The sequence below is a fragment of the Scyliorhinus torazame genome, chromosome 15, assembly GCF_047496885.1.
Source record: "Scyliorhinus torazame isolate Kashiwa2021f chromosome 15, sScyTor2.1, whole genome shotgun sequence".
NCBI classification, from domain to species: Eukaryota; Metazoa; Chordata; class Chondrichthyes; order Carcharhiniformes; family Scyliorhinidae; genus Scyliorhinus; species Scyliorhinus torazame.
Window position 1 is genome coordinate 7,175,381 of NC_092721.1, and position 22,192 is coordinate 7,197,572.

General features: G+C 52.7%; 1 protein-coding gene across 2 annotated transcripts in view; it reads left to right on the forward strand.

Annotated features, from left to right (window-relative positions):
* The first annotated feature begins 231 nt into the window (after positions 1-231).
* Positions 232-22,192, forward strand: part of cdc16 (cell division cycle 16 homolog (S. cerevisiae)) — a 64,860-nt gene continuing 42,899 nt past the window's right edge. Inside the window, exons 1-6 of one of the 2 annotated variants that reach the window (XM_072476022.1) lie at positions 232-341; positions 2,961-3,015; positions 14,072-14,169; positions 16,843-16,881; positions 19,469-19,609; positions 20,659-20,818. In XM_072476022.1, coding sequence (XP_072332123.1) covers positions 276-341; positions 2,961-3,015; positions 14,072-14,169; positions 16,843-16,881; positions 19,469-19,609; positions 20,659-20,818 — 559 coding nt within the window. In that variant the 5' untranslated portion in view covers positions 232-275. Of the gene's footprint in view, positions 342-2,960; positions 3,016-14,071; positions 14,170-16,842; positions 16,882-19,468; positions 19,610-20,658; positions 20,819-22,192 lie in introns of those variants that run through there. The other variant, XM_072476023.1, reaches the window with a different exon arrangement.

Here is a 22,192-nt window from a genome sequence, read left to right on the forward strand (position 1 = left end):
GCTGTGTGTGTGGGGGGGAGGGGGGCTGTGTGTGTGGGGGGGAGGGGGGCTGTGTGTGTGGGGGGGGGGGGGGTAACGGTTTCTGTGACAAACGTCGCAAATAAAAATATTGTGAAACTGGAGAAGGTCCCCCATCTCCGGGGGGGGGGGGTTTCTCCCGGCCGCGGGGAAGGGGTCGCCGACGGACCGGAAGTGGCGGCGCGGGGCTCCGGGGGAAGGGGTCGCCGACGGACCGGAAGTGGCGGCGCGGCGCGGCGCGGGGAGAAGCGGCGACAATGAGTCAGAAACAGAAACCGGACCGGGAGCGGCTGCGGCGGCGGGTCCGACTCTACCTGGACCAGGTGCCCCCCAACCCTATCCCCCACCGTGCGGCACTCCCTCAGTACTGACCCTCTGACAGTGCGGCACTCCCTCAGTACTGACCCTCTGACAGTGCGGCACCCCCTCAGTTCTGACCCTCTGACAGTGCGGCACTCCCTCAGTACTGACCCTCTGACAGTGCAGCACTCCCTCAGTACTGACCCTCTGACAGTGCGGCACTCCCTCAGTACTGACCCTCTGACAGTGCGGCACCCCCTCAGTTCTGACCCTCTGACAGTGCGGCACTCCCTCAGTACTGACCCTCTGACAGTGCGGCACTCCCTCAGTACTGACCCTCTGACAGTGCAACACTCCCTCAGTACTGACCCTCTGACAGTGCGGCACCCCCTCAGTTCTGACCCTCTGACAGTGCGGCACTCCCTCAGTACTGACCCTCTGACAGTGCAGCACTCCCTCAGTACTGACCCTCTGACAGTGCGGCCCTCCCTCAGTACTGACCCTCTGACAGTGCGGCACCCCCTCAGTTCTGACCCTCTGACAGTGCGGCACTCCCTCAGTACTGACCCTCTGACAGTGCGGCACTCCCTCAGTACTGACCCTCTGACAGTGCAACACTCCCTCAGTACTGACCCTCTGACAGTGCGGCACCCCCTCAGTTCTGACCCTCTGACAGTGCGGCACTCCCTCAGTACTGACCCTCTGACAGTGCGGCACTCCCTCAGTACTGACCCTCTGACAGTGCGGCACTCCCTCAGTACTGACCCTCTGCCAGTGCAGCACTCCCTCAGTACTGAGCCTCTGACAGTGCAGCACTCCCTCAGTACTGACCCTCTGACAGTGCAGCACTCCCTCAGCACTGACCCTCTGACAGTGTAGCACTCCCTCAGTACTGACCCTCTGACAGTGCAGCACTCCCTCAGTACTGACCCTCTGACAGTGCGGCACTCCCTCAGTACTGACCCTCTGACAATGCAGCACTCCCTCAGTACTGACCCTCAGACAGTGCAGCACTCCCTCAGTACTGACCCTGACAGTGCGGCACTCCCTCAGTACTGACCCTCTGACAGTGCAGCACTCCCTCAGTACTGACCCTCTGACAGTGCAGCACTCCCTCAGTACTGACCCTCTGACAGTGCGGCACTCCCTCAGTACTGACCCTGACAGTGCGGCACTCCCTCAGTACTGACCCTCTGACAGTGCAGCACTCCCTCAGTACTGACCCTCTGACAATGCAGCACTCCCTCAGTACTGACCCTCTGACAGTGCGGCACTCCCTCAGTACTGACCCTCTGACAATGCAGCACTCCCTCAGTACTGACCCTCAGACAGTGCAGCACTCCCTCAGTACTGACCCTGACAGTGCAGCACTCCCTCAGTACTGACCCTCTGACAGTGCGGCACTCCCTCAGTACTGACCCTCTGACAGTGCGGCACTCCCTCAGTACTGACCCTGACAGTGCAGCACTCCCTCAGTACTGACCCTCTGACAGTGCGGCACTCCCTCACCACTGACCCTCTGACAGTGCGGCACTCCCTCAACACTGACCCTCCGACAGTGCGGCACTCCCTCAGTACTGACCCTCTGACAGTGCGGCACTCCCTCAGTACTGACCCTCTGACAGTGCGGCACTCCCTCAGTACTGACCCTCTGACAGTGCGGCACTCCCTCAGTACTGACCCTCTGACAGTGCGGCACTCCCTCAGTACTGACCCTCTGACAGTGCGGCGCTCCCTCAGTACTGACCCTCTGACAGTGCGGCACTCTTTCAGTATTGACCCTCTGACAGTGCGGCACTCCCTCAGTACTGACACTCTGACAGTGCGGCACTCCCTCAGCATTGACCCTCTGACAGTGCGGCACTCCCTCAGTACTGACCCTCTGACAGTGCAGCACTCCCTCAGTACTGACCCTCTGACAGTGCCGCACTCCCTCAGTACTGACCCTCTGACAGTGCGACACTCCCTCAGTCCTGACCCCCTGACAGTGCGGCACTCCCTCAGTACTGACCCTCTGACAGTGCAGCACTCCCTCAGTACTGACCCTCTGACAGTGCAGCACTCCCTCAGTACTGCCCCTCTGACAGTGCAGCACTCCCTCAGTACTGACACTCTGACAGTGCGGCACTCCCTCAGTACTCACCCTCTGACAGTGCAGCACTCCCTCAGTACTGACCCTCTGACAGTGCGGCACTCCCTCAGTACTCACCCTCTGACAGTGCAGCACTCCCTCAGTACTGACCCTCTGACAGTGCAGCACTCCCTCAGTACTGACCCTCTGACAGTGCAGCACTCCCTCAGTACTGACCCTCTGGCAGTGCAGCACTCCCTCAGTACTGACCCTCTGGCAGTGCAGCACTCCCTCAGTACTGACCCTCTGACAGTGCGGCACTCCCTCAGTACTGACCCTCTGACAGTGCGGCACTCCCTCAGTACTGACCCTCTGACAGTGCGGCACTCCCTCAGTATTGACCCTCTGACAGTGCGTATCTGCATTGGGAATGACAGCCGGGGTATTGTGCTCCAGTGTCTTTAATAAGTTGTAACCGCAACCTCCACCCAGGCGAGTTCTACCCACTCAGCCATGATTGACTCTATCAGTGACCGGGGTAATGATCGTTTTTCCTTTTGCTTCCTTACAGCAACAGTATCAGAGTGCTCTCTTCTGGGCTGACAAAGTTGCTTCCCTCTCACATGGTGAGCTGTTTTTTATTATTTAGTTCTCAAGTTTGAAGTTTTAAGATTAATTAACTTGATGTGAATAAGTGTGATTATGACCAGTGTCCTGATTGTAGTGGCAAGGTTTCCTTTTCAATCACCTTGCATTGATCCACTGACCTCTTGTGGCTGTGCCCTGTCAGACTCTTCCTTCCCTTTATTCGCTTAGAATTTATATGTAATGATGACGTACCAACCTGCACTCTAGAATTGTATTCTGATATTTCAGTTTCTGGGAGGTGGGAGATATATTTGTTGTTTTTATGTTTCTGTGAGGGTCTGTAATGGAGTGAGGGTCTGTAATGGAGTGAGGGTCTGTAATGGAGTGAGGGTCGACTTGGTTATATTATTTTGAAATCGAGCAAGAGTTAAGTTTAAAGCAAAAAAAGTGGTCAGAGGGGCAGCTGAAATAGACCTTAATGCTTTGGATTTGTAAGATATAGGAGCAGGATTAGGCCACTCGGCCCATTGAGCATGCTTTGCCATTCTATCATGGCTGATATGTTCCTCAACTGTTACCTACGATGCTACAGACCAACCATGAGCTGGATTGCGAAATCAGCCAGAGCATCTCCTCCCTAGAACACGTGACCTAGGAGCGGGAGTCGGCGATTTAGCCTCCCGAGCCTAGACACCCTCAATGTGATGAAGGCTGATCCCATCCAGGCCTCAACTCCATTATCCTGCCCGTTCCCCATAACCCTTCAACCCATGACCAATTAAAAATCTGTCTAACTCCTCCTTAAATTTACTCACTGTCCCAGAATGCACCGCACTCTGTGGTAGCAAATTCCACAAATTCACGACCCTTTGGGAGAAGTAGTTTTTCCTCAAAACTGTTTTGAATTTGCTACCTCTTATTCTAAGATTAGGACCTCTGGTTCTAGAACACCCCACAAGAGGAAGCATCAGCTCCATGTCTACTTTGTCCATACCTTTTAGCATCTTGTATACCTTGATTTGATCTCCCCTCATTTTTCTAAACTCTAGAGAGTATCGGCCTAAACTATTCAGTCTCTCCTCTTGCGTCAAACCCCCATCTCTGGAATCAATCCAGTGAACCTCCTCTGAACTGCCTCCAATGTCACTACATCTTTCCTCAAATAAGAGGACCAAAACTGTGCACAATACTCCAGGTGCGGTCTCACCAATGCCGTGTACAGTTGCAACAACACTTCCTTACCTTTATACTCAATTCCTTTAGCTATAGATGGCAAAAATCCATTCACTTTCTTTATTACCTGCTGCACCTGCGTACTAGTTTTCTGTGACTCATGTCCGAGGACACCCAGATCCCTCTGCATCGGAGCACCCCAAAGTCTCTTCCCGTTTAGGTATTAAGTTGCCATTCCATTTTTCTGACCAAAATGCATGATCTCACACTTATCCACGTTAAACTCCATCTGCCACATTTTGGCCCATTCTCCTAACCTATCTATATCCATTTGTAAGGCTCTTATTTGCTCATTGCAACTTACTGTCCCACATATTTTTGTGTCAACTGCAAATTTGGCCATAGAACCTTTTATCCCTGTATCCAAGTTGTTAATGTAGATTGTAAATAGTTGAGGCCCAAGGACTGAATCCTGTGGCACCCCCACTCGTTACATCTTGCCAGCCAGAAAAAGACCCATTTATCCCTCTGTCTCTTGTCTGTCAGCCAGTTTTCTATCCAAGCTAGAGAATTACCCCTAATCACATGTGATCTCACCTTGTGAATTAACCTTCTATGTGGCACCTTATCAAATCACTTCCGGATGTCCAGGTATAGAACATCTACAGGATCTCCAGTATCCACTTTGCTTGTTACATCTTCGATTGTTAGAAATAAATTGTTAGAAATAAAAATGGTGTGAAGGTGGAGGAGAGAGTTCACAGTCTGAAGTTGTTGAACTCCATGTTAAGTCCGGAAGGCTGTAACGTGTCTAATGGGAAGATGAGGTGTTGTTCCTCCAGTTTGGGCTGGGCTTCACTGGAACATTGCAGCAGGACAAGGACGGACATGTGGACGGAAGAGACAGACGGTGAGGTGAAATGGCAGCGACAGGAAGGTCTGGGTCCTGCTTGCGGACGGACCGGAGGTGTTTTGCAAAGGGGTCACCCAGTCTTAGTCGATCCAAATGGAGAGTAGACTGCATTGGGAGCAGTGGATGCAATAGACCAGATTGAAGGAGGTGCACGTGAATCAGTTTCCAGCAATCGCAGTAATTTGCTTTTACCTTACAACCATATCCTCTTGTCACTGACATCTCTGCTGTAGTAAACCGGCCATTCCCATCCACTCTATCCAGCTCCTCGCACAATTTTCAGTCAAGTCTCTCCTCTGTTCCAATGAGACCAGCTTATTCATTCTTTCCCCATAGCTGCAACTTTCCAGTCCTGGCAACATCCTCATCAATCTCCTCTGCACCCTCTCCAATGTAATTACATCCTTTCTGTAATGAGGTGCTGAGAGCCACACGCGGTACCCGCGTGACGTGAGTGGGAAACCTAGAATACAAATCTGATGGAGATTGGTTGAAATTTCTCTGACCCCTGTGACATGTAACAACCAGTTACTTCATTGAAAGAAAATATGTTTTCCATTTTTTCTAGCAATTATTTTTCATGTTTTTATCCTTCCTTAAAGTTGTAATGCTTTTGACACTTTAATTGTTGAGGTATGCTTGGATCTCTTAATTTATCTGACATTAGGTCTCAGCACTAGACACAGAATATAAGAGCAGGGAGGTTATGATGGAGCTGTATAAAACGCTGGGTAGGCCACAACTGGAGTACTGTGTACAGTTCTGGTCACCACCATACTGGAGGGATGTGATTGCACTGGAGAGGGTAAGGAGATTCACCAGGGTGTTGTCTGGGCTGGAACGTTTCAGTTACCAAGAGAGGCTGGGGTTGTTTTCCTTGGAGCAGAGAAGGCTGAGAGGGGACCGGATTGAGGTAAATAAAATGATGCGGGACATAGAGTGGAAAGGAGAAAGTTTGCCCTCAGCAGAGGGGCCAATAACCAGGAGCATAGATTTAAGGTCAGGGGCAGGAGATTTGGGGGAAAACACTTTTACCCGAGGGTGGTTAATAATCTGGAACTCGCTGCCTGAAAGGTTGGTAGAGGCGGAAACCCTCACAACATTTCACAACCATTCAGATGAGCACTCGAAACACCATAATGGTCAAGGCCAAGTGCTGGAAAATGGCAAATAAATCGGTGCTTGATGGCCGGTGTGGACATGATGGGCCAAATGACCTCTTTCTGTGCTGTAAACTTTATGACTCTACCACTCGGCAGGATGGGCACTCGGCAGGACGGGCACGCGGCGGGACGGGCACTCTGCAGGGCAGCTCGCTGTGTGCTGACCCTGTGTAAGGCAGCTCGCGTGTGCTGGCCCTGTGTAAGGCAGCTCGCCGTGTGCTGGCCCTGTGTAAGGCAGCTCGCCGTGTGCTGACCCTGTGTAAGGCAGCTCGCCGTGTGCTCACCCTGTGTAAGGCAGCTCGCTGTGTGCTGACCCTGTGTAAGGCAGCTCGCTGTGTGCTGACCCTGTGTAAGGCAGCTCGCTGTGTGCTGACCCTGTCTGTAAGGCAGCTCGCTGTGTGCTGACCCTGTCTGTAAGGCAGCTCGCCGTGTGCTGACCCTGTCTGTAAGGCAGCTCGCCGTGTGCTGACCCTGTCTGTAAGGCAGCTCGCTGTGTGCTGACCCTGTCTGTAAGGCAGCTCGCTGTGTGCTGGCCCTGTGTAAGGCAGCTCGCTGTGTGCTGGCCCTGTGTAAGGCAGCTCGCTGTGTGCTGGCCCTGTGTAAGGCAGCTCGCTGTGTGCTGACCCTGCCTGTAAGGCAGCTCGCTGTGTGCTGACCCAGTGTAAGGCAGCTCGCCGTGTGCTGGCCCTGTGTAAGACAGCTCGCTGTGTGCTGACCCTGTGTAAGGCAGCTCGCTGTGTGCTCACCCTGTGTAAGGCAGCTCGCTGTGTGCGGACCCTGTCTGTAAGGCAGCTCGCCGTGTGCTGGCCCTGTGTAAGGCAGCTCGCTGTGTGCTGGCCCTGTGTAAGACAGCTCGCTGTGTGCTGACCCTGTCTGTAAGGCAGCTCGCCGTGTGCTGGCCCTGTGTAAGGCAGCTCGCTGTGTGCTGACCCTGTGTAAGGCAGCTCGCCGTGTGCTGACCCTGTCTAAGGCAGCTCGCTGTGTGCTGACCCTGTGTAAGGCAGATCGCTGTGTGCTCACCCTGTGTAAGGCAGCTCGCTGTGTGCTGACTCTGTGTAAGGCAGCTCGCTGTGTGCTGGCCCTGTGTAAGGCAGCTCGCTGTGTGCTGGCCCTGTGTAAGGCAGCTCGCTGTGTGCTGGCCCTGTGTAAGGCAGCTCGCTGTGTGCTGACCCTGTGTAAGGCAGCTCGCTGTGTGCTGACCCTGTGTAAGGCAGCTCGCTGTGTGCTGACCCTGCCTGTAAGGCAGCTCGCTGTGTGCTGACCCTGTGTAAGGCAGCTCGCTGTGTGCTGACCCTGTGTAAGGCAGCTCGCTGTGTGCTGACCCTGTGTAAGGCAGCTCGCTGTGTGCTGACCCTGCCTGTAAGGCAGCTCGCTGTGTGCTGACCCTGTCTGTAAGGCAGCTCGCTGTGTCCTGACCCTGTGTAAGGCAGCTCGCTGTGTGCTGACCCTGTGTAAGGCAGCTCGCTGTGTGCTGGCCCTGTGTAAGGCAGCTCGCTGTGTGCTGGCCCTGTGTAAGGCAGCTCGCTGTGTGCTGACTCTGTGTAAGGCAGCTCGCTGTGTGCTGACCCTGTGTAAGGCAGCTCGCTGTGTGCTGACCCTGCCTGTAAGGCAGCTCGCTGTGTGCTGACCCTGTGCAAGGCAGCTCGCTGTGTGCTGACCCTGTGTAAGGCAGCTCGCTGTGTGCTGACCCTGCCTGTAAGGCAGCTCGCTGTGTGCTGACCCTGTGTAAGGCAGCTCGCCGTGTGCTGGCCCTGTGTAAGGCAGCTTGCTGTGTGCTGACCCTGTGTAAGGCAGCTCGCTGTGTGCTGACCCTGTGTAAGGCAGCTCGCTGTGTGCTGGCCCTGCCTGTAACGCAGCTTGCTGTGTGCTGGCCCTGTGTAAGGCAGCTCGCTGTGTGCTGACCCTGTGTAAGGCAGCTCGCTGTGTGCTGGCCCTGCCTGTAACGCAGCTCGCTGTGTGCTGGCCCTGTGTAAGGCAGCTCGCTGTGTGCTGACCCTGTGTAAGGCAGCTTGCTGTGTGCTGGCCCTGTGTAAGGTAGCTCGCTGTGTGCTGACCCTGTGTAAGGCAGCTCGCTGTGTGCTGACCCTGTGTAAGGCAGCTCGCTGTGTGCTGACCCTGTGTAAGGCAGCTCGCTGTGTGCTGACCCTGTGTAAGGCAGCTCGCTGTGTGCTGGCCCTGTGTAAGGCAGCTCGCTGTGTGCTGGCCCTGTGTAAGGCAGCTCGCTGTGTGCTGACCCTGTGTAAGGCAGCTCGCTGTGTGCTGACCCTGCCTGTAAGGCAGCTCGCTGTGTGCTGGCCCTGTGTAAGGCAGCTCTCTGTGTGCTGACCCTGCCTGTAAGGCAGCTCGCTGTGTGCTGGCCCTGTGTAATGCAGCTCGCTGTGTGCTGACCCTGTGTAAGGCAGCTCGCCGTGTGCTGGCCCTGTATAAGGCAGTTCGCCGTGTGCTGACCCTGCCTGTAAGGCAGCTCGCTGTGTGCTGGCCCTGTGTAATGCAGCTCGCTGTGTGCTGACCCTGGGTAAGGCAGCTCGCCTTGTGCTGGCCCTGTGTAAGGCAGCTTGCTGTGTGCTGACCCTGTGTAAGGCAGCTCGCTGTGTGCTGACCCTGCCTGTAAGGTAGCTCGCTGTGTGCTGGCCCTGTGTAAGGCAGCTCGCCGTGTGCTGGCCCTGTGTAAGGCAGCTCGCCGTGTGCTGACCCTGCCTGTAAGGCAGCTCGCCGTGTGCTGGCCCTGTGTAAGGCAGCTCGCTGTGTGCTGACCCTGTGTAAGGCAGCTCGCTGTGTGCTGGCCCTGTGTAAGGCAACTCGCTGTGTGCTGACCCTGTGTAAGGCAGCTCGCCGTGTGCTGGCCCTGTGTAAGGGAGCTCGCTGTGTGCTGACCCTGTGTGAGGCAACTCGCTGTGTGCTGACCCTGTGTAAGGCAGCTCGCCGTGTGCTGACCCTGCCTGTAAGGCAGCTCGCCGTGTGCTGGCCCTGTGTAAGGCAGCTCGCTGTGTGCTGACCCTGTGTAAGGCAGCTCGCTGTGTGCTGGCCCTGTGTAAGGCAACTCGCTGTGTGCTGACCCTGTGTAAGGCAGCTCGCCGTGTGCTGGCCCTGTGTAAGGCAGCTCGCCGTGTGCTGGCCCTGTGTAAGGCAGCTCGCTGTGTGCTGGCCCTGTGTAAGGCAGCTCGCTGTGTGCTGACCCTGTGTAAGGCAGCTCGCCGTGTGCTGGCCCTGTGTAAGGCAGCTCGCCGTGTGCTGGCCCTGTGTAAGGCAGCTCGCCGTGTGCTGACCCTGTGTAAGGCAGCTCGCTGTGTGCTGACCCTGCCTGTAAGGCAGCTTGCTGTGTGCTGACCCTGCCTGTAAGGCAGCTCGCTGTGTGCTGACCCTGTGTAAGGCAGCTCGCCGTGTGCTGACCCTGTGTAAGGCAGCTCGCCGTGTGCTGACCCTGTGTAAGGCAGCTCGCCGTGTGCTGGCCCTGTGTAAGGCAGCTCGCTGTGTGCTGTCCCTGTCTGTAAGGCAGCTCGCCGTGTGCTGGCCCTGTGTAAGGCAGCTCGCCGTGTGCTGACCCTGTCTGTAAGGCAGCTCGCTGTGTGCTGACCCTGTGAAAGGCAGCTCGCCTTGTGCTGGCCCTGTGTAAGGCAGCTCGCCGTGTGCTGACCCTGTGTAAGGCAGCTCGCCGTGTGCTGACCCTGCCTGTAAGGCAGCTCGCTGTGTGCTGACCCTGCCTGTAAGGCAGCTCGCTGTGTGCTGACCCTGCCTGTAAGGCAGCTCGCCGTGTGCTGGCCCTGTGTAAGGCAGCTCGCCGTTTGCTGGCCCTGTGTAAGGCAGCTCGCTGTGTGCAGGCCCTGTCTGTAAGGCAGCTCGCCGTGTGCTGGCCCTGTGTAAGGCAGCTCGCTGTGTGCAGGCCCTGTCCGTAAGGCAGCTCGCCGTGTGCTGACCCTGTGTAAGGCAGCTCGCTGTGTGCTGACACTGTGTAAGGCAGCTCGCTGTGTGCTGACACTGTGTAAGGCAGCTCGCTGTGTGCTGGCCCTGTGTAAGGCAGCTCGCTGTGTGCTGACCCTGTGTAAGGCAGCTCGCCGTGTGCTGACCCTGTGGAAGGCAGCTCGCTGTGTGCTGACCCTGTGTAAGGCAGCTCGCTGTGTGCTGACCCTGTGTAAGGCAGCTCGCTGTGTGCTGACCCTGTGTAAGGCAGCTCGCCGTGTGCTGACACTGCCTGTAAGGCAGCTCGCCGTGTGCTGACCCTGTGAAAGGCAGCTCGCTGTGTGCTGACCCTGTGTAAGGCAGCTCGCTGTGTGCTGACCCTGCGTAAGGCAGCTCGCTGTGTGCTGACCCTGTGTAAGGCAGCTCGCCGTGTGCTGGCCCTGTGTAAGGCAGCTCACCGTGTGCAGACCCTGTGTAAGGCAGCTCGCCGTGTGCTGACCCTGTGTAAGGCAGCTTGCTGTGTGCTGACCCTGCCTGTAAGGCAGCTCGCTGTGTGCTGACCCTGTGTAAGGCAGCTCGCTGTGTGCTGACCCTGTGTAAGGCAGCTCGCTGTGTGCTGACCCTGTGTAAGGCAGCTCGCCGTGTGCTGACCCTGTGTAAGGCAGCTCGCCGTGTGCTGACCCTGTGTAAGGCAGCTTGCTGTGTGCTGACCCTGCCTGTAAGGCAGCTCGCTGTGTGCTGACACTGTGTAAGGCAGCTCGCTGTGTGCTGACCCTGTGTAAGGCAGCTCGCCGTGTGCTGACCCTGTGTAAGGCAGCTCGCCGTGTGCTGGCCCTGTGTAAGGCAGCTCGCTGTGTGCTGTCCCTGTCTGTAAGGCAGCTCGTCGTGTGCTGGCCCTGTGTAAGGCAGCTCGCCGTGTGCTGACCCTGTGTAAGGCAGCTCGCTGTGTGCTGACCCTGCCTGTAAGGCAGCTCGCTGTGTGCTGACCCTGCCTGTAAGGCAGCTCGCCGTGTGCTTGCCCTGTGTAAGGCAGCTCGCCGTTTGCTGGCCCTGTGTAAGGCAGCTCGCTGTGTGCAGGCCCTGTCTGTAAGGCAGCTCGCCGTGTGCTGGCCCTGTGTAAGGCAGCTCGCTGTGTAGTGACTCTGTGTAAGGCAGCTTGCTGTGTGCTGACACTGTGTAAGGCAGCTCGCTGTGTGCTGACCCTGTGTAAGGCAGCTCGCCGTGTGCTGACCCTGTGTAAGGCAGCTCGCTGTGTGCTGACCCTGTGTAAGGCAGCTCGCTGTGTGCTGACCCTGTGTAAGGCAGCTCGCCGTGTGCTGACACTGTGTAAGGCAGCTCGCCGTGTGCTGACCCTGCCTGTAAGGCAGCTCGCTGTGTGCTGACCCTGTGTAAGGCAGCTCGCTGTGTGCTGACCCTGTGTAAGGCAGCTCGCCATGTGCTGGCCCTGTGTAAGGCAGCTCGCCGTGTGCTGACCCTGTGTAAGGCAGTTCGCCGTTTGCTGACCCTGTGTAACGCAGCTCGCTGTGTGCTGGCCCTGTGTAAGGCAGCTCGCCGTGTGCTGGCCCTGTGTAAGGCAGCTCGCTGTGTGCTGACCCTGTGTAAGGCAGCTCGCTGTGTGCTGGCCCTGTGTAAGGCAGCTCGCCGTGTGCTGGCCCTGTGTAAGGCAGCTCGCCGTTTGCTGACCCTGTGTAAGGCAGCTCGCTGTGTGCTGGCCCTGTGTAAGGCAGCTCGCCGTGTGCTGACCCTGTGTAAGGCAGCTCGCCGTGTGCTGGCCCTGTGTAAGGCAGCTCGCCGTGTGCTGGCCCTGTGTAAGGCAGCTCGCCGTGTGCTGGCCCTGTGTAAGACAGCTCGCTGTGTGCTGGCCCTGTGTAAGGCAACTCGCTGTGTGCTGGCCCTGTGTAAGGCAGCTCGCCGTGTGCTGGCCCTGTGTAAGGCAGCTCGCTGTGTGCTGGCCCTGTGTAAGGCAGCTCGCTGTGTGCTGACCCTGTCTGTAAGGCAGCTCGCCGTGTGCTGACCCTGTGTAAGGCAGCTCGCTGTGTGCTGACCCTGTCTGTAAGGCAGCTCGCTGTGTGCTGGCCCTGTGTAAGGCAGCTCGCTGTGTGCTGACCCTGTGTAAAGCAGCTCGCTGTGTGCTGACCCTGTGTAACGCAGCTCGCTGTGTGCTGGCCCTGTGTAAGGCAGCTCGCTGTGTGCTGACCCTGTGTAAGGCAGCTTGCTGTGTGCTGGCCCTGTGTAAGGCAGCTCGCTGTGTGCTGACTCTGCTTGTAAGGCAGCTCGCCGTGTGCTGGCCCTGCCTGTAACGCAGCTCACTGTGTGCTGACCCTGTGTAAGGCAGCTCGCTGTGTGCTGGCCCTGCCTGTAAAAAGCTCGCTGTGTGCTGGCCCTGTGTAAGGCAGCTCGCCGTTTGCTGGCCCTGCCTGTAACGCAGCTCGCTGTGTGCTGACTCTGCCTGTAAGGCAGCTCGCTGTGTGCCGGCCCTGTGTAAGGCAGCTCGCTGTGTGCTGACGCTGTGTAAGGCAGCTCGCTGTGTGCTGACCCTGTGTAAGGCAGCTCGCCGTGTGCTGGCCCTGTGTAAGGCAGCTCGCTGTGTGCTGACCCTGTGTAAGGCAGCTCGCTGTGTGCTGGCCCTGTGTAAGGCAGCTCGCTGTGTGCTGGCCCTGTGTAAGGCAGCTCGCTGTGTGCTGGCCCTGTGTAAGGCAGCTCGCTGTGTGCTGACCCTGTGTAAGGCAGTTCGCCGTTTGCTGACCCTGTGTAACGCAGCTCGCTGTGTGCTGGCCCTGTGTAAGGCAGCTCGCCGTGTGCTGGCCCTGTTTAAGGCAGCTCGCCGTGTGCTGACCCTGTGTAAGGCAGCTCGCTGTGTGCTGGCCCTGTGTAAGGCAGCTCGCCGTGTGCTGGCCCTGTGTAAGGCAGCTCGCCGTGTGCTGGCCCTGTGTAAGGCAGCTCGCTGTGTGCTGGCCCTGTGTAAGGCAGCTCGCCGTGTGCTGGCCCTGTGTAAGGCAGCTCGCCGTGTGCTGGCCCTGTGTAAGGCAGCTCGCTGTGTGCTGGCCCTGTGTAAGGCAACTCGCTGTGTGCTGGCCCTGTGTAAGGCAGCTCGCCGTGTGCTGGCCCTGTGTAAGGCAGCTCGCTGTGTGCTGGCCCTGTGTAAGGCAGCTCGCTGTGTGCTGACCCTGTCTGTAAGGCAGCTCGCCGTGTGCTGACCCTGTGTAAGGCAGCTCGCTGTGTGCTGACCCTGTCTGTAAGGCAGCTCGCTGTGTGCTGGCCCTGTGTAAGGCAGCTCGCTGTGTGCTGACCCTGTGTAAAGCAGCTCGCTGTGTGCTGACCCTGTGTAACGCAGCTCGCTGTGTGCTGGCCCTGTGTAAGGCAGCTCGCTGTGTGCTGACCCTGTGTAAGGCAGCTTGCTGTGTGCTGGCCCTGTGTAAGGCAGCTCGCTGTGTGCTGGCCCTGTGTAAGGCAGCTCGCTGTGTGCTGACTCTGCCTGTAAGGCAGCTCGCCGTGTGCTGGCCCTGCCTGTAACGCAGCTCACTGTGTGCTGACCCTGTGTAAGGCAGCTCGCTGTGTGCTGGCCCTGCCTGTAAAAAGCTCGCTGTGTGCTGGCCCTGTGTAAGGCAGCTCGCCGTGTGCTGGCCCTGCCTGTAACGCTGTGTGCTGACTCTGCCTGTAAGGCAGCTCGCTGTGTGCCGGCCCTGTGTAAGGCAGCTCGCTGTGTGCTGACGCTGTGTAAGGCAGCTCTCCGTGTGCTGACACTGTGTAAGGCAGCTCGCTGTTTGCTGGCCCTGCCTCTAAGACAGCTCGCTGTTTGCTGACACTGCCTGTAAGGCAGCTCGCTGTGTGCTGACTCTGCCTGTAACGCAGCTCGCTGTGTGCAGACTCTGCCTGTAAGGCAGCTGCATTTGGTGCCTAGTTGCAATGTTGATGCCTGGAATGTTGTAATTTTATTTTCTGTTGCAGAGGAACCCCAGGATATCTACTGGCTGTCCCAGTGCCTTTACCTCACAGCTCAGTACCACAGGGCTGCCCACGCTATTAGATCGCGCAAACTTGATAAGGTATGAATTCTTTCCCACATATTCACGCTGTAAGAAATTTCTGTGTCTCAAGTTCAGAAAATCCTAAGAAATTTATTGAATATTCAAGGAATAGTTCTCTCTCACATAAAGAAAGGTTCCATAGCAGCTGCCTGGCTGAAAAAGCCACAACAGCCAAGGTCATTCATCACCTCTGCCAAGGACCTGTCTCCAGCACAGGCTCTGAAACAAGACATTGTTCATCCTGATAAGACCGGGGTGGGGGAGGAGAGATGGCCGTGTGATCCGTATGTAAACTTTTGAAGGTTAAACGGAACGTCCTCGATAAGCCACAAGATGACTTCATGAGCTTCTGACAGATAGCGGGAATAAGTAACTATTAAAAACATATATTGGAAAAAATAGATAATTTTTAAAAACTTTTCTTTAAATGAACAAGCAGGCAAAGCCACCTTGAATATCTGTCCCTTGCCGAAAGACAACATAAGCCTTCCAGAAATAAGGCATTTAAATGGACTTTTGTGAAGCAAAAATCACTTTGGACAGAAGAGAGTTTCTTGAGGTGGACCAATGCTGCCTCTGACTGAACACCTTGGTTAGCTCAAGAAGACTTCAGAAGAGAGCTTTTGGGAATGACCTGTATTGGCTTCGGCCTAACACTATGGCGAGCTGACGGAGGCTGCCATTTCCACCTATGGAGCTTCATCCATTCATTTGTCCGATCTGAGACCAGTAAACCGCTCTGAAGGGACTGTCCTTGCCAACCGTGGTGATCTGCACCACCCCCTGCTTCCCCCACCACAGCCAGTCAACCGTTCTCACCTGGTATAGGTCGTCCAGAATCGTATGTCTTTTCTGCCTATTTAAATTATGCTATCTAAACTGTTGCTTCTTAATTATCTACTATAAAATCACTGAAGAATTCTTGACCACCTGTTTTGGGTAGTCTGTGACTCTGGGACCAAAGAACTTTCAATACTTATAATTATTCAGGTAACTTCAGATTGTGCAACTGTCCACTTGTTTTCTGCAGAACCTGCCACTTTTGTTTTGTCTGCATGGATTATAAAGGAATAACATGGAATTTACTGCACCCAAACCAACCATTTGCTCCATCTGGTCCATGTTAGTGTGAACGGTTTTGGTCCCCTCGTCGAAGGAAAAATATTCTGGCATTGGAGGCAGTCCAGAGAAGGTTCACTCGGTTGATCCCGGATATGGAGGGATTTTCTTCTGAGGAGAGGTTGAGTAGGTTGGGCCTGTGCTCGCTGGAGTTTAGAAGAATGAGAGGCGACCTTATTGAGACATGTCGGATTCTCAGGGGGTTTGACAGGGCCGATGCTGAGAGGTTGTTCCCCTTGTGGGAGAGCCTAGGACCAGAGGAGACAATCTCAGGGTAAAGGGTCGCCATTGTAAGACACAGATGAGGAGGAATTTCTTCTCCGAGGGGAGTGAATCTGTGGAATTCTTTACCACAGAGAGCTGTGGAGGCTGGGTCGTTAAATACGTTCAAGGCACATGTATATAGTTAACAGTATGGCTGTAACAACTGATTAATGTGCCTCGTCCATGTATATGTTTTGTATGTGTTCATACCTGTTTATTTTCCTTTATTTTTCTTAGTGTCCTTTTCTTGTTACAAATACATATGAAAACCAATCGAAATATTTAAAAAGAAAAGTATGTTCAAGGCTGAGATAGACAGATTTTTAATCAGTAAGAGAATCAAGGATTATGCGGCGGGAAAGTGGAGTTGAGGATTATCAAATCGGTCTTGAATCTCATTGAATGCTGGAGCAGAGTTGATGGGCCCAATGGCCCACTTCTGCTTGTGTGTCTTATGGTCGAGTGCTTTGTATGATCATCTTCACACCCTCTCCTCTCCCTGTCAGCATATCATTCTATTCTTTTCTCCCAAATATGTTTATTCAGCTTCCTCTTCTATGTATCTTTACAATTCACTTCAACCTGTGGTAGCGAGTTCCATATTCTCACCACCCTCTTGGTAAATTAGTTTCTCTTGAATTTTCTGTTGGATAGCCTAGCACAGTGGTTAGCACTGTTGCTTCACAGCGCCAGGGAGCCGGGTTGGATTCCCGGCTTGGGTCACTGTGTGTGCGGAGTCTGCACGTTCTCCCCATGACTGCGTGGGTTTCCACCGGGTGCTCCGGTTTCCTCCCACAAGTCCCGCAAAGACGCGCTGTGAGGTGAATTGGACATTCTGAATTCTCCCTCTGTGTACCCGAACAGGCGCCGGAATGTGGCGACTGGGGATTTTTCACAGTAACTCCACTGTGTCACCGTGCTGCCCATTAGTGACTTTCTTATATTTATCACTTCCTAGTTCTTGACTTCCCCACAAATGGAAAGATTGTCCCTTGTGTTTACTTAACTGAACTTCTTCATACTTTTTAAAGACCTCTATTAAGTTATAATTATGAACTGGCTGCCTTTTCACTGGACAGTTTTAATAATCGCTCATAACATGGAGCAGAATATTCTGGTGCTGTAAAGACGTGCTTGTTCGGTGAATTGGACATTCTGAATTCTCCCTCTGTGTGCCCGAATAGACACTGGAATGTGGCGACAAGGGGATTTTCACAGTAACTTCATTGCAGTGTTAATGTGAGCCTACTTGTGACACTAATAAAAATTCTTATTATAAATGTCTCTTGTTTTGCCTCCTGCCCACAGATCTATGGAGCCTGTCGCTACTTTGCTGCTCAGTGTCACGTGAGTAATATACGTTTTAACTGTTCCATACAAAAAGTGAGTTCTGCTTTATTCCTGATCCTTAAATCTTTTCATTCTCTTGTGTTCTTGTTTTAATTTATAAATGATATTTATCTCGCTGTGGAACAAATATTTGATTTGGAGTCATGCTAAGGTAAATTCATAAACAGTTGTGAACTTTTGATCACACCTCCAGGAATACGTCAAGCTATAACCCCCTGTTGAGACTTGGCAGAGTGGTCATGTTACTGGACTGCTAATTGAGAGGCCCGGACTAATCACCTAGAGACATGAGTTCAAAACCCACAGCAGCAGCTGGAGAATTTAAATTCAATTAAATAAAATCTTTACACTACCAGTTTGTGTAAAATCTCATCTGGGTCACTAATGTCCTTTAGGGAAGGAAATCTGCCGTCCTTACCCAGTCTGGCCTACACGTGACTCCAGACCCACAGCAATGTGGTTGACTCTTAACTCGGGTCAAAATCCTGGAACTCCTTCCCTAACAGCACTCTGGATGTACCTGCACCACGTGGATTGCTGCGGGTCAAGAAGGCAGCTCACCACCACCTTCTCAGAGGGCAATTCGGAATGGGCGACAAATGCTGGTCTAGCCAGCGACTCCCGCATCCTGTGTATAAATAATACATTAAAGAACTGCCCTCTAAGTGATCCAGTTGTATTCTTTCAAGAGTAATTAGGTAGGGGTGGGCAATTAATTCAGGCCTTGCCAGTGATGTCCATATCATGAATCACCATTGATTTCACCTCTGTAACATCGCCCATAGCAACATCTGGTGCTGAATTCTCACCCATACTTTTGTTACCTCTGGGCTCGACTATGTCAGTGCACCCCTGTTTGGCTCCTGTATCCGACCCTCCCTGAAGTTGAGGTTATTCAGAGCTCTGCTGCCTGTGCTCGCTGACCTACACTGGCCCCTGGTCTTGGATTTGAAAATAGATATTTACAGTCCTCCTTGTCCTTGCTCCCCCAGCCCCAGAAACCTTTGAGATATCTACTCCCCTTTAATTCTGGTCTTGTGCGAATCCCCTATTTTGACCACTTCACCATTGGCGACCATGCCTTCAGCTGGCTGTGCCCCAAGCTCCAAATTCCCTCCCTGCACTCTCCGCTTCCCCTTTTCACTGACCTCTTTTGAGGTGCTCCTTAAAAATCTACATCTTTCAGCAAGCATGAGATCATCTGAACTCGACTCTCTACGTGGTTCAGTGTCTTTGTTTTGTAACGCTCCTGTGAAATATCTTGTACGTTTTATGATTACATTGTGCCTTTAACTTAATAAATTGCTGAATGAATTAAATATGGTTGGATTATTTTGGGAAAGTCGGACCTGGCCGAGAAGTTAATTTTCTGTCTATTGTATGAACAAACACAGCTCTGACTATTGGGTGCTTGGAGATCAAGTCTCTCTTTACGCTACAGCCTGGTCCCAATGTGTCATCGGTGCAGCAGAAAAGAACACTCAACAGTGCATGGTGGCACGGTGGTTAGCACTGCTGCCTCATAGCGCCAGGGCGGCACGGTGGCACAGTGGTTAGCACTGCTACCTCATGATGCCAGGGCGGCACAGTGGTTAGCACTGCTACCTCATGATGCCAGGGCGGCACAGTGGTTAGCACTGCTGCCTCACGGCGCCAGGCCGGCACGGTGGCATGGTAGTTAGCACTGCTACCTCACGGTGCCAGGGCGGTTTAGTGGTTAGCACTGCTGCCTCACAGTGCCGGTGGCACAGTGGTTAGCACTGTTGCCTCACAGTGCCAGGGCGATTGTACAGAGTCTGCACGTTCTCCCCGTGTCTGTGTGGGTTTCCTCCGGGTGCTCCGGTTTCCCCTCTCAGTCCAAAGATGTGCAGGTTAGCTGGATTGGCCATGATAAATTGTCCCTTAGTGAGTGGCCAGGGATGTTGTAAGGGTTAGGTGGGGATATGGGAATGGGCCTCGATACGTTGTTTTTTTGGAGGGGCGGTGCACACTCGACATGCCAAATGGCTGCTTTCTGCACTGTAGAGATGCCATCATTAAGCAAATTAGATCTGTTCGCTGGCCCTTTAGTGAGGTACTCCATTGAGTTGTGCCGTCCAGTTGGACTAACTCATCCACATGGATATACCTTTTCCCAACAAATACCTAAATATTTATCCTCTAATATAAATATTTGGACGATAAAGCAACCGAGTGGCACAGAAGATGCTTTTTTATAAAACTTGCTGTTGCCTGAGCTCCTGTTTACATTTTGGCAAAGGATTAATATTTCCCCTTTGTATGAACTTTCAGTAACTAAAGCATCGGCTGACTGAACATTAGGCAGAATATTTGAGTGTTTATTTAAAGAAATATCAGCCATGCCCTAGTGGCTGGCTGTTACCTATGAGTGAACAGCTTGTGGCTTTGGGTCCTAGTCCAGAGAATAAGTGACAGGAGCCCCAGACTTTTCTCAAAGATGGAACTGTTGTCAGTGCGGAATTCACACAGCTCACTAGCGTATCCTTGTATAATATTATCCACTCTTGATGACTAAAGCTGCATTGAAATCTTGTTTTTCCTTTTATTTTTCTGTCACAAAAAGTATGCAGCCAAGGAATATCAGCAAGCCCTTGACATTCTGGATATGCAAGAACCAATCAACAAAATAATAGTGGAGAAAAATGCCAAGGTTGACAACAAGATCAAAGAAGCATCTATTGACTGGGGATTGTCCCCTGCTGCAGTGAGTCACGTAGTGCTACCACAGCCTCTGCTGCATGTAACCTCCTGTCTTTGTTTTTTTGTCCCCCCTGATTAAAGGGTGCCCCACTCACCAAATGGTTCTGTGATTTTATATCCGATATTACTGAACCCTCAGGCTGAGAGTGTTTCAGATTCGACCTCTACTCTGCGCAGAATTAGCTGTGCTGAGCCCTGGGGCTGTAACTGGCTCCAGCATCCTTGGTTAGTGAGGGGGAAAATCAGCCAGCATTCCTGCCGTGCCCTGATTCCATGCTGGAAGTATGTGGGTGGTAGGGGTTGTCCCCAGTTTCTTCCTTCTGTGTCTTTGTGTGGTTATTGTTCCTCCCCTCGTTCGTCTGTAGTTTACCTCCCAATGGTAATGGATACTTTTTTAAAAGAAAAGTTTCAGGATCTGGGTCCTTGTTTTTACCAGAATGAATCCTTTTTTCCATGGATTATACTCTATATCTGCACCAACGTTTGTTGGAATCCATCTGTTGTTTTTGGATATATTTACAGACAAACGAACGGGCGCAAACACTAATTCCACCCATCTTCAGTGGCAGAGGTGATTAGGGCTCGATCATTTTGGAGCAAAAATCAGGAAATGCCTTTTTCCACAGAGGGGAAACTGGAATTCTGTCCCCTAAAAAGCTGTGGATGTTTGGAGGAGTGTGTGTGGGAGAGGTGTGGGTGTCAGGTGGAGATTTCAGGACTGGCCAGTGTATCAGGAAAAGGCAGCTAAATGGAGTTGAAGCACAGATCAGACATGATCTAATTGAATGGCAGAACAGACTTGGAGGCGCTGAATGGCCTGTTCATTCAGCCCCTACCCTTCTTGGAGAAGGGACAGCAGTTAGTTGATTGGCATGTTTGAATATTTTTTAATACATTTGCAAATTTATATTGCACTGATTGTAATTTAAAGATAATGTCTGCTATTGATAGTGCAAAGCACCTAATGTAAAGGTGATTTGGTTTGATGTGCATTTTTGACTTTTGTTGAATAGTATTGATTGTGTTTTAACTTCCTGGAATGTTTCCCGTTAGATCAAGAGCTCGATTTGCCTTTTGCGAGGGAAGATCTATGATGCTATGGATAACCGGCCCCTGGCCACAAACAGCTACAGAGAAGCATTGAAGCTTGATGTGTGTTGTTTTGAAGCGTTTGACCTGTTGACGTCACACCACATGCTGACAGCGCAGGAAGGTTTGAGCACCTGTTACTTTGCTACCATTTGCTTTGCTGACTGAAACTTGCTGTGGTCCGATATCAAATTCATGGGAAGTTTGTTTCATTCACATATTTGTCATAGATTCTGCACTTTTGAGGCTCGGAATCTGTCCCCCCTGATTTCTCAAAAGCAATCAACTGCTTTAAGGACCTTTCTCAGTCTCTTTCTCTATCCCATAGAGATATTAAGAGAAATCTTTTCAGCTAATCTTATCACAGACAAAATGCCATCAGGTCAATTTGAATCGGTTTTTGGAGCAGGCAAGGAGCTGGATTAGGGGTGTTGGTGTTTTTCCCACCCAGTGACGCCAATAATGTTGCCCTGTTTCGGTCCCAACAGCGTCGCCAATACTGTGGGTATTTCTATTTATCTTGGTGAACCACAAGCTTTCCCTTATATCGATCAAATGACCACACGACCAGTTAGTTAGTTCAAAAGATGGTTTATTTACACACACAAGAGTTATCTCAACATGCAAACATAATATCTACTACGAGTTAAACTACACCTTTCAGCTACAATAACCTATACTTAACTTCAGGGCGACCGGCACTGTGCAAATGGATAAGGCCTTTATCTGGATTTCACTTGGCTGATTCGAAGAAAGTGGATCTGTCTCTGGTGGGCTCAGCTATCAGGTAGCGATCCTTGGTCTTGAATTTGGCTGGCTGTTCCTGCTGCAATTGGGTTGGCACAGGCCGGATCCAAAAGAGACAGAACACATGGCTGCGCTCTCTTTTGCCCTTCTGGGATTTCACACTCTTAACTTTGGACCCAATAGTTCGACAGGGCTCTGATCACTGTCTTCGATTTCGGCCAATAAATGGGCGGGTGCCTTGGTGGCTGGGCAGATCCTTAGCGGTCACTGACCTTGTCAGTTGTGCTTTCGGAGTAAGGGGAGTGGCACCGATCAGTCTGTGGCTGCACCGGTTGCTTGATTGGAGTTCTATTGTCCTGGGAAAATGGACCATTAAAATGCAAACGAGCGGGGGTTTTGATCAGGTCTGGTTACCTGTGTTTCAGATACACATAGGCTCTGTATCTGTCTGAGTCCTGGGTTGGCCGTAATTCCCATGGTCCTTTGCAGGTGGCCATCTTAGATGGCTACAGGGGTTTGTCCCTGTCCACACTCTTGAGCCCTGGCTTTGAAACTCAGAATAACTAATATATAATGGTGTTAACTGCAAAATGTTTAAAGCACAGAAACAAGACATTTAGATCAACTAATTTGAATGTTTATACTCCCATGTGAGTCTCCTCCCAGCCTGCTTTAACTAACCCTATCCGCAAATCCAATCCTTTCTCCTTCATATTCTCCTCTGGTTTCCCATCAGATGGATCTATCAGTT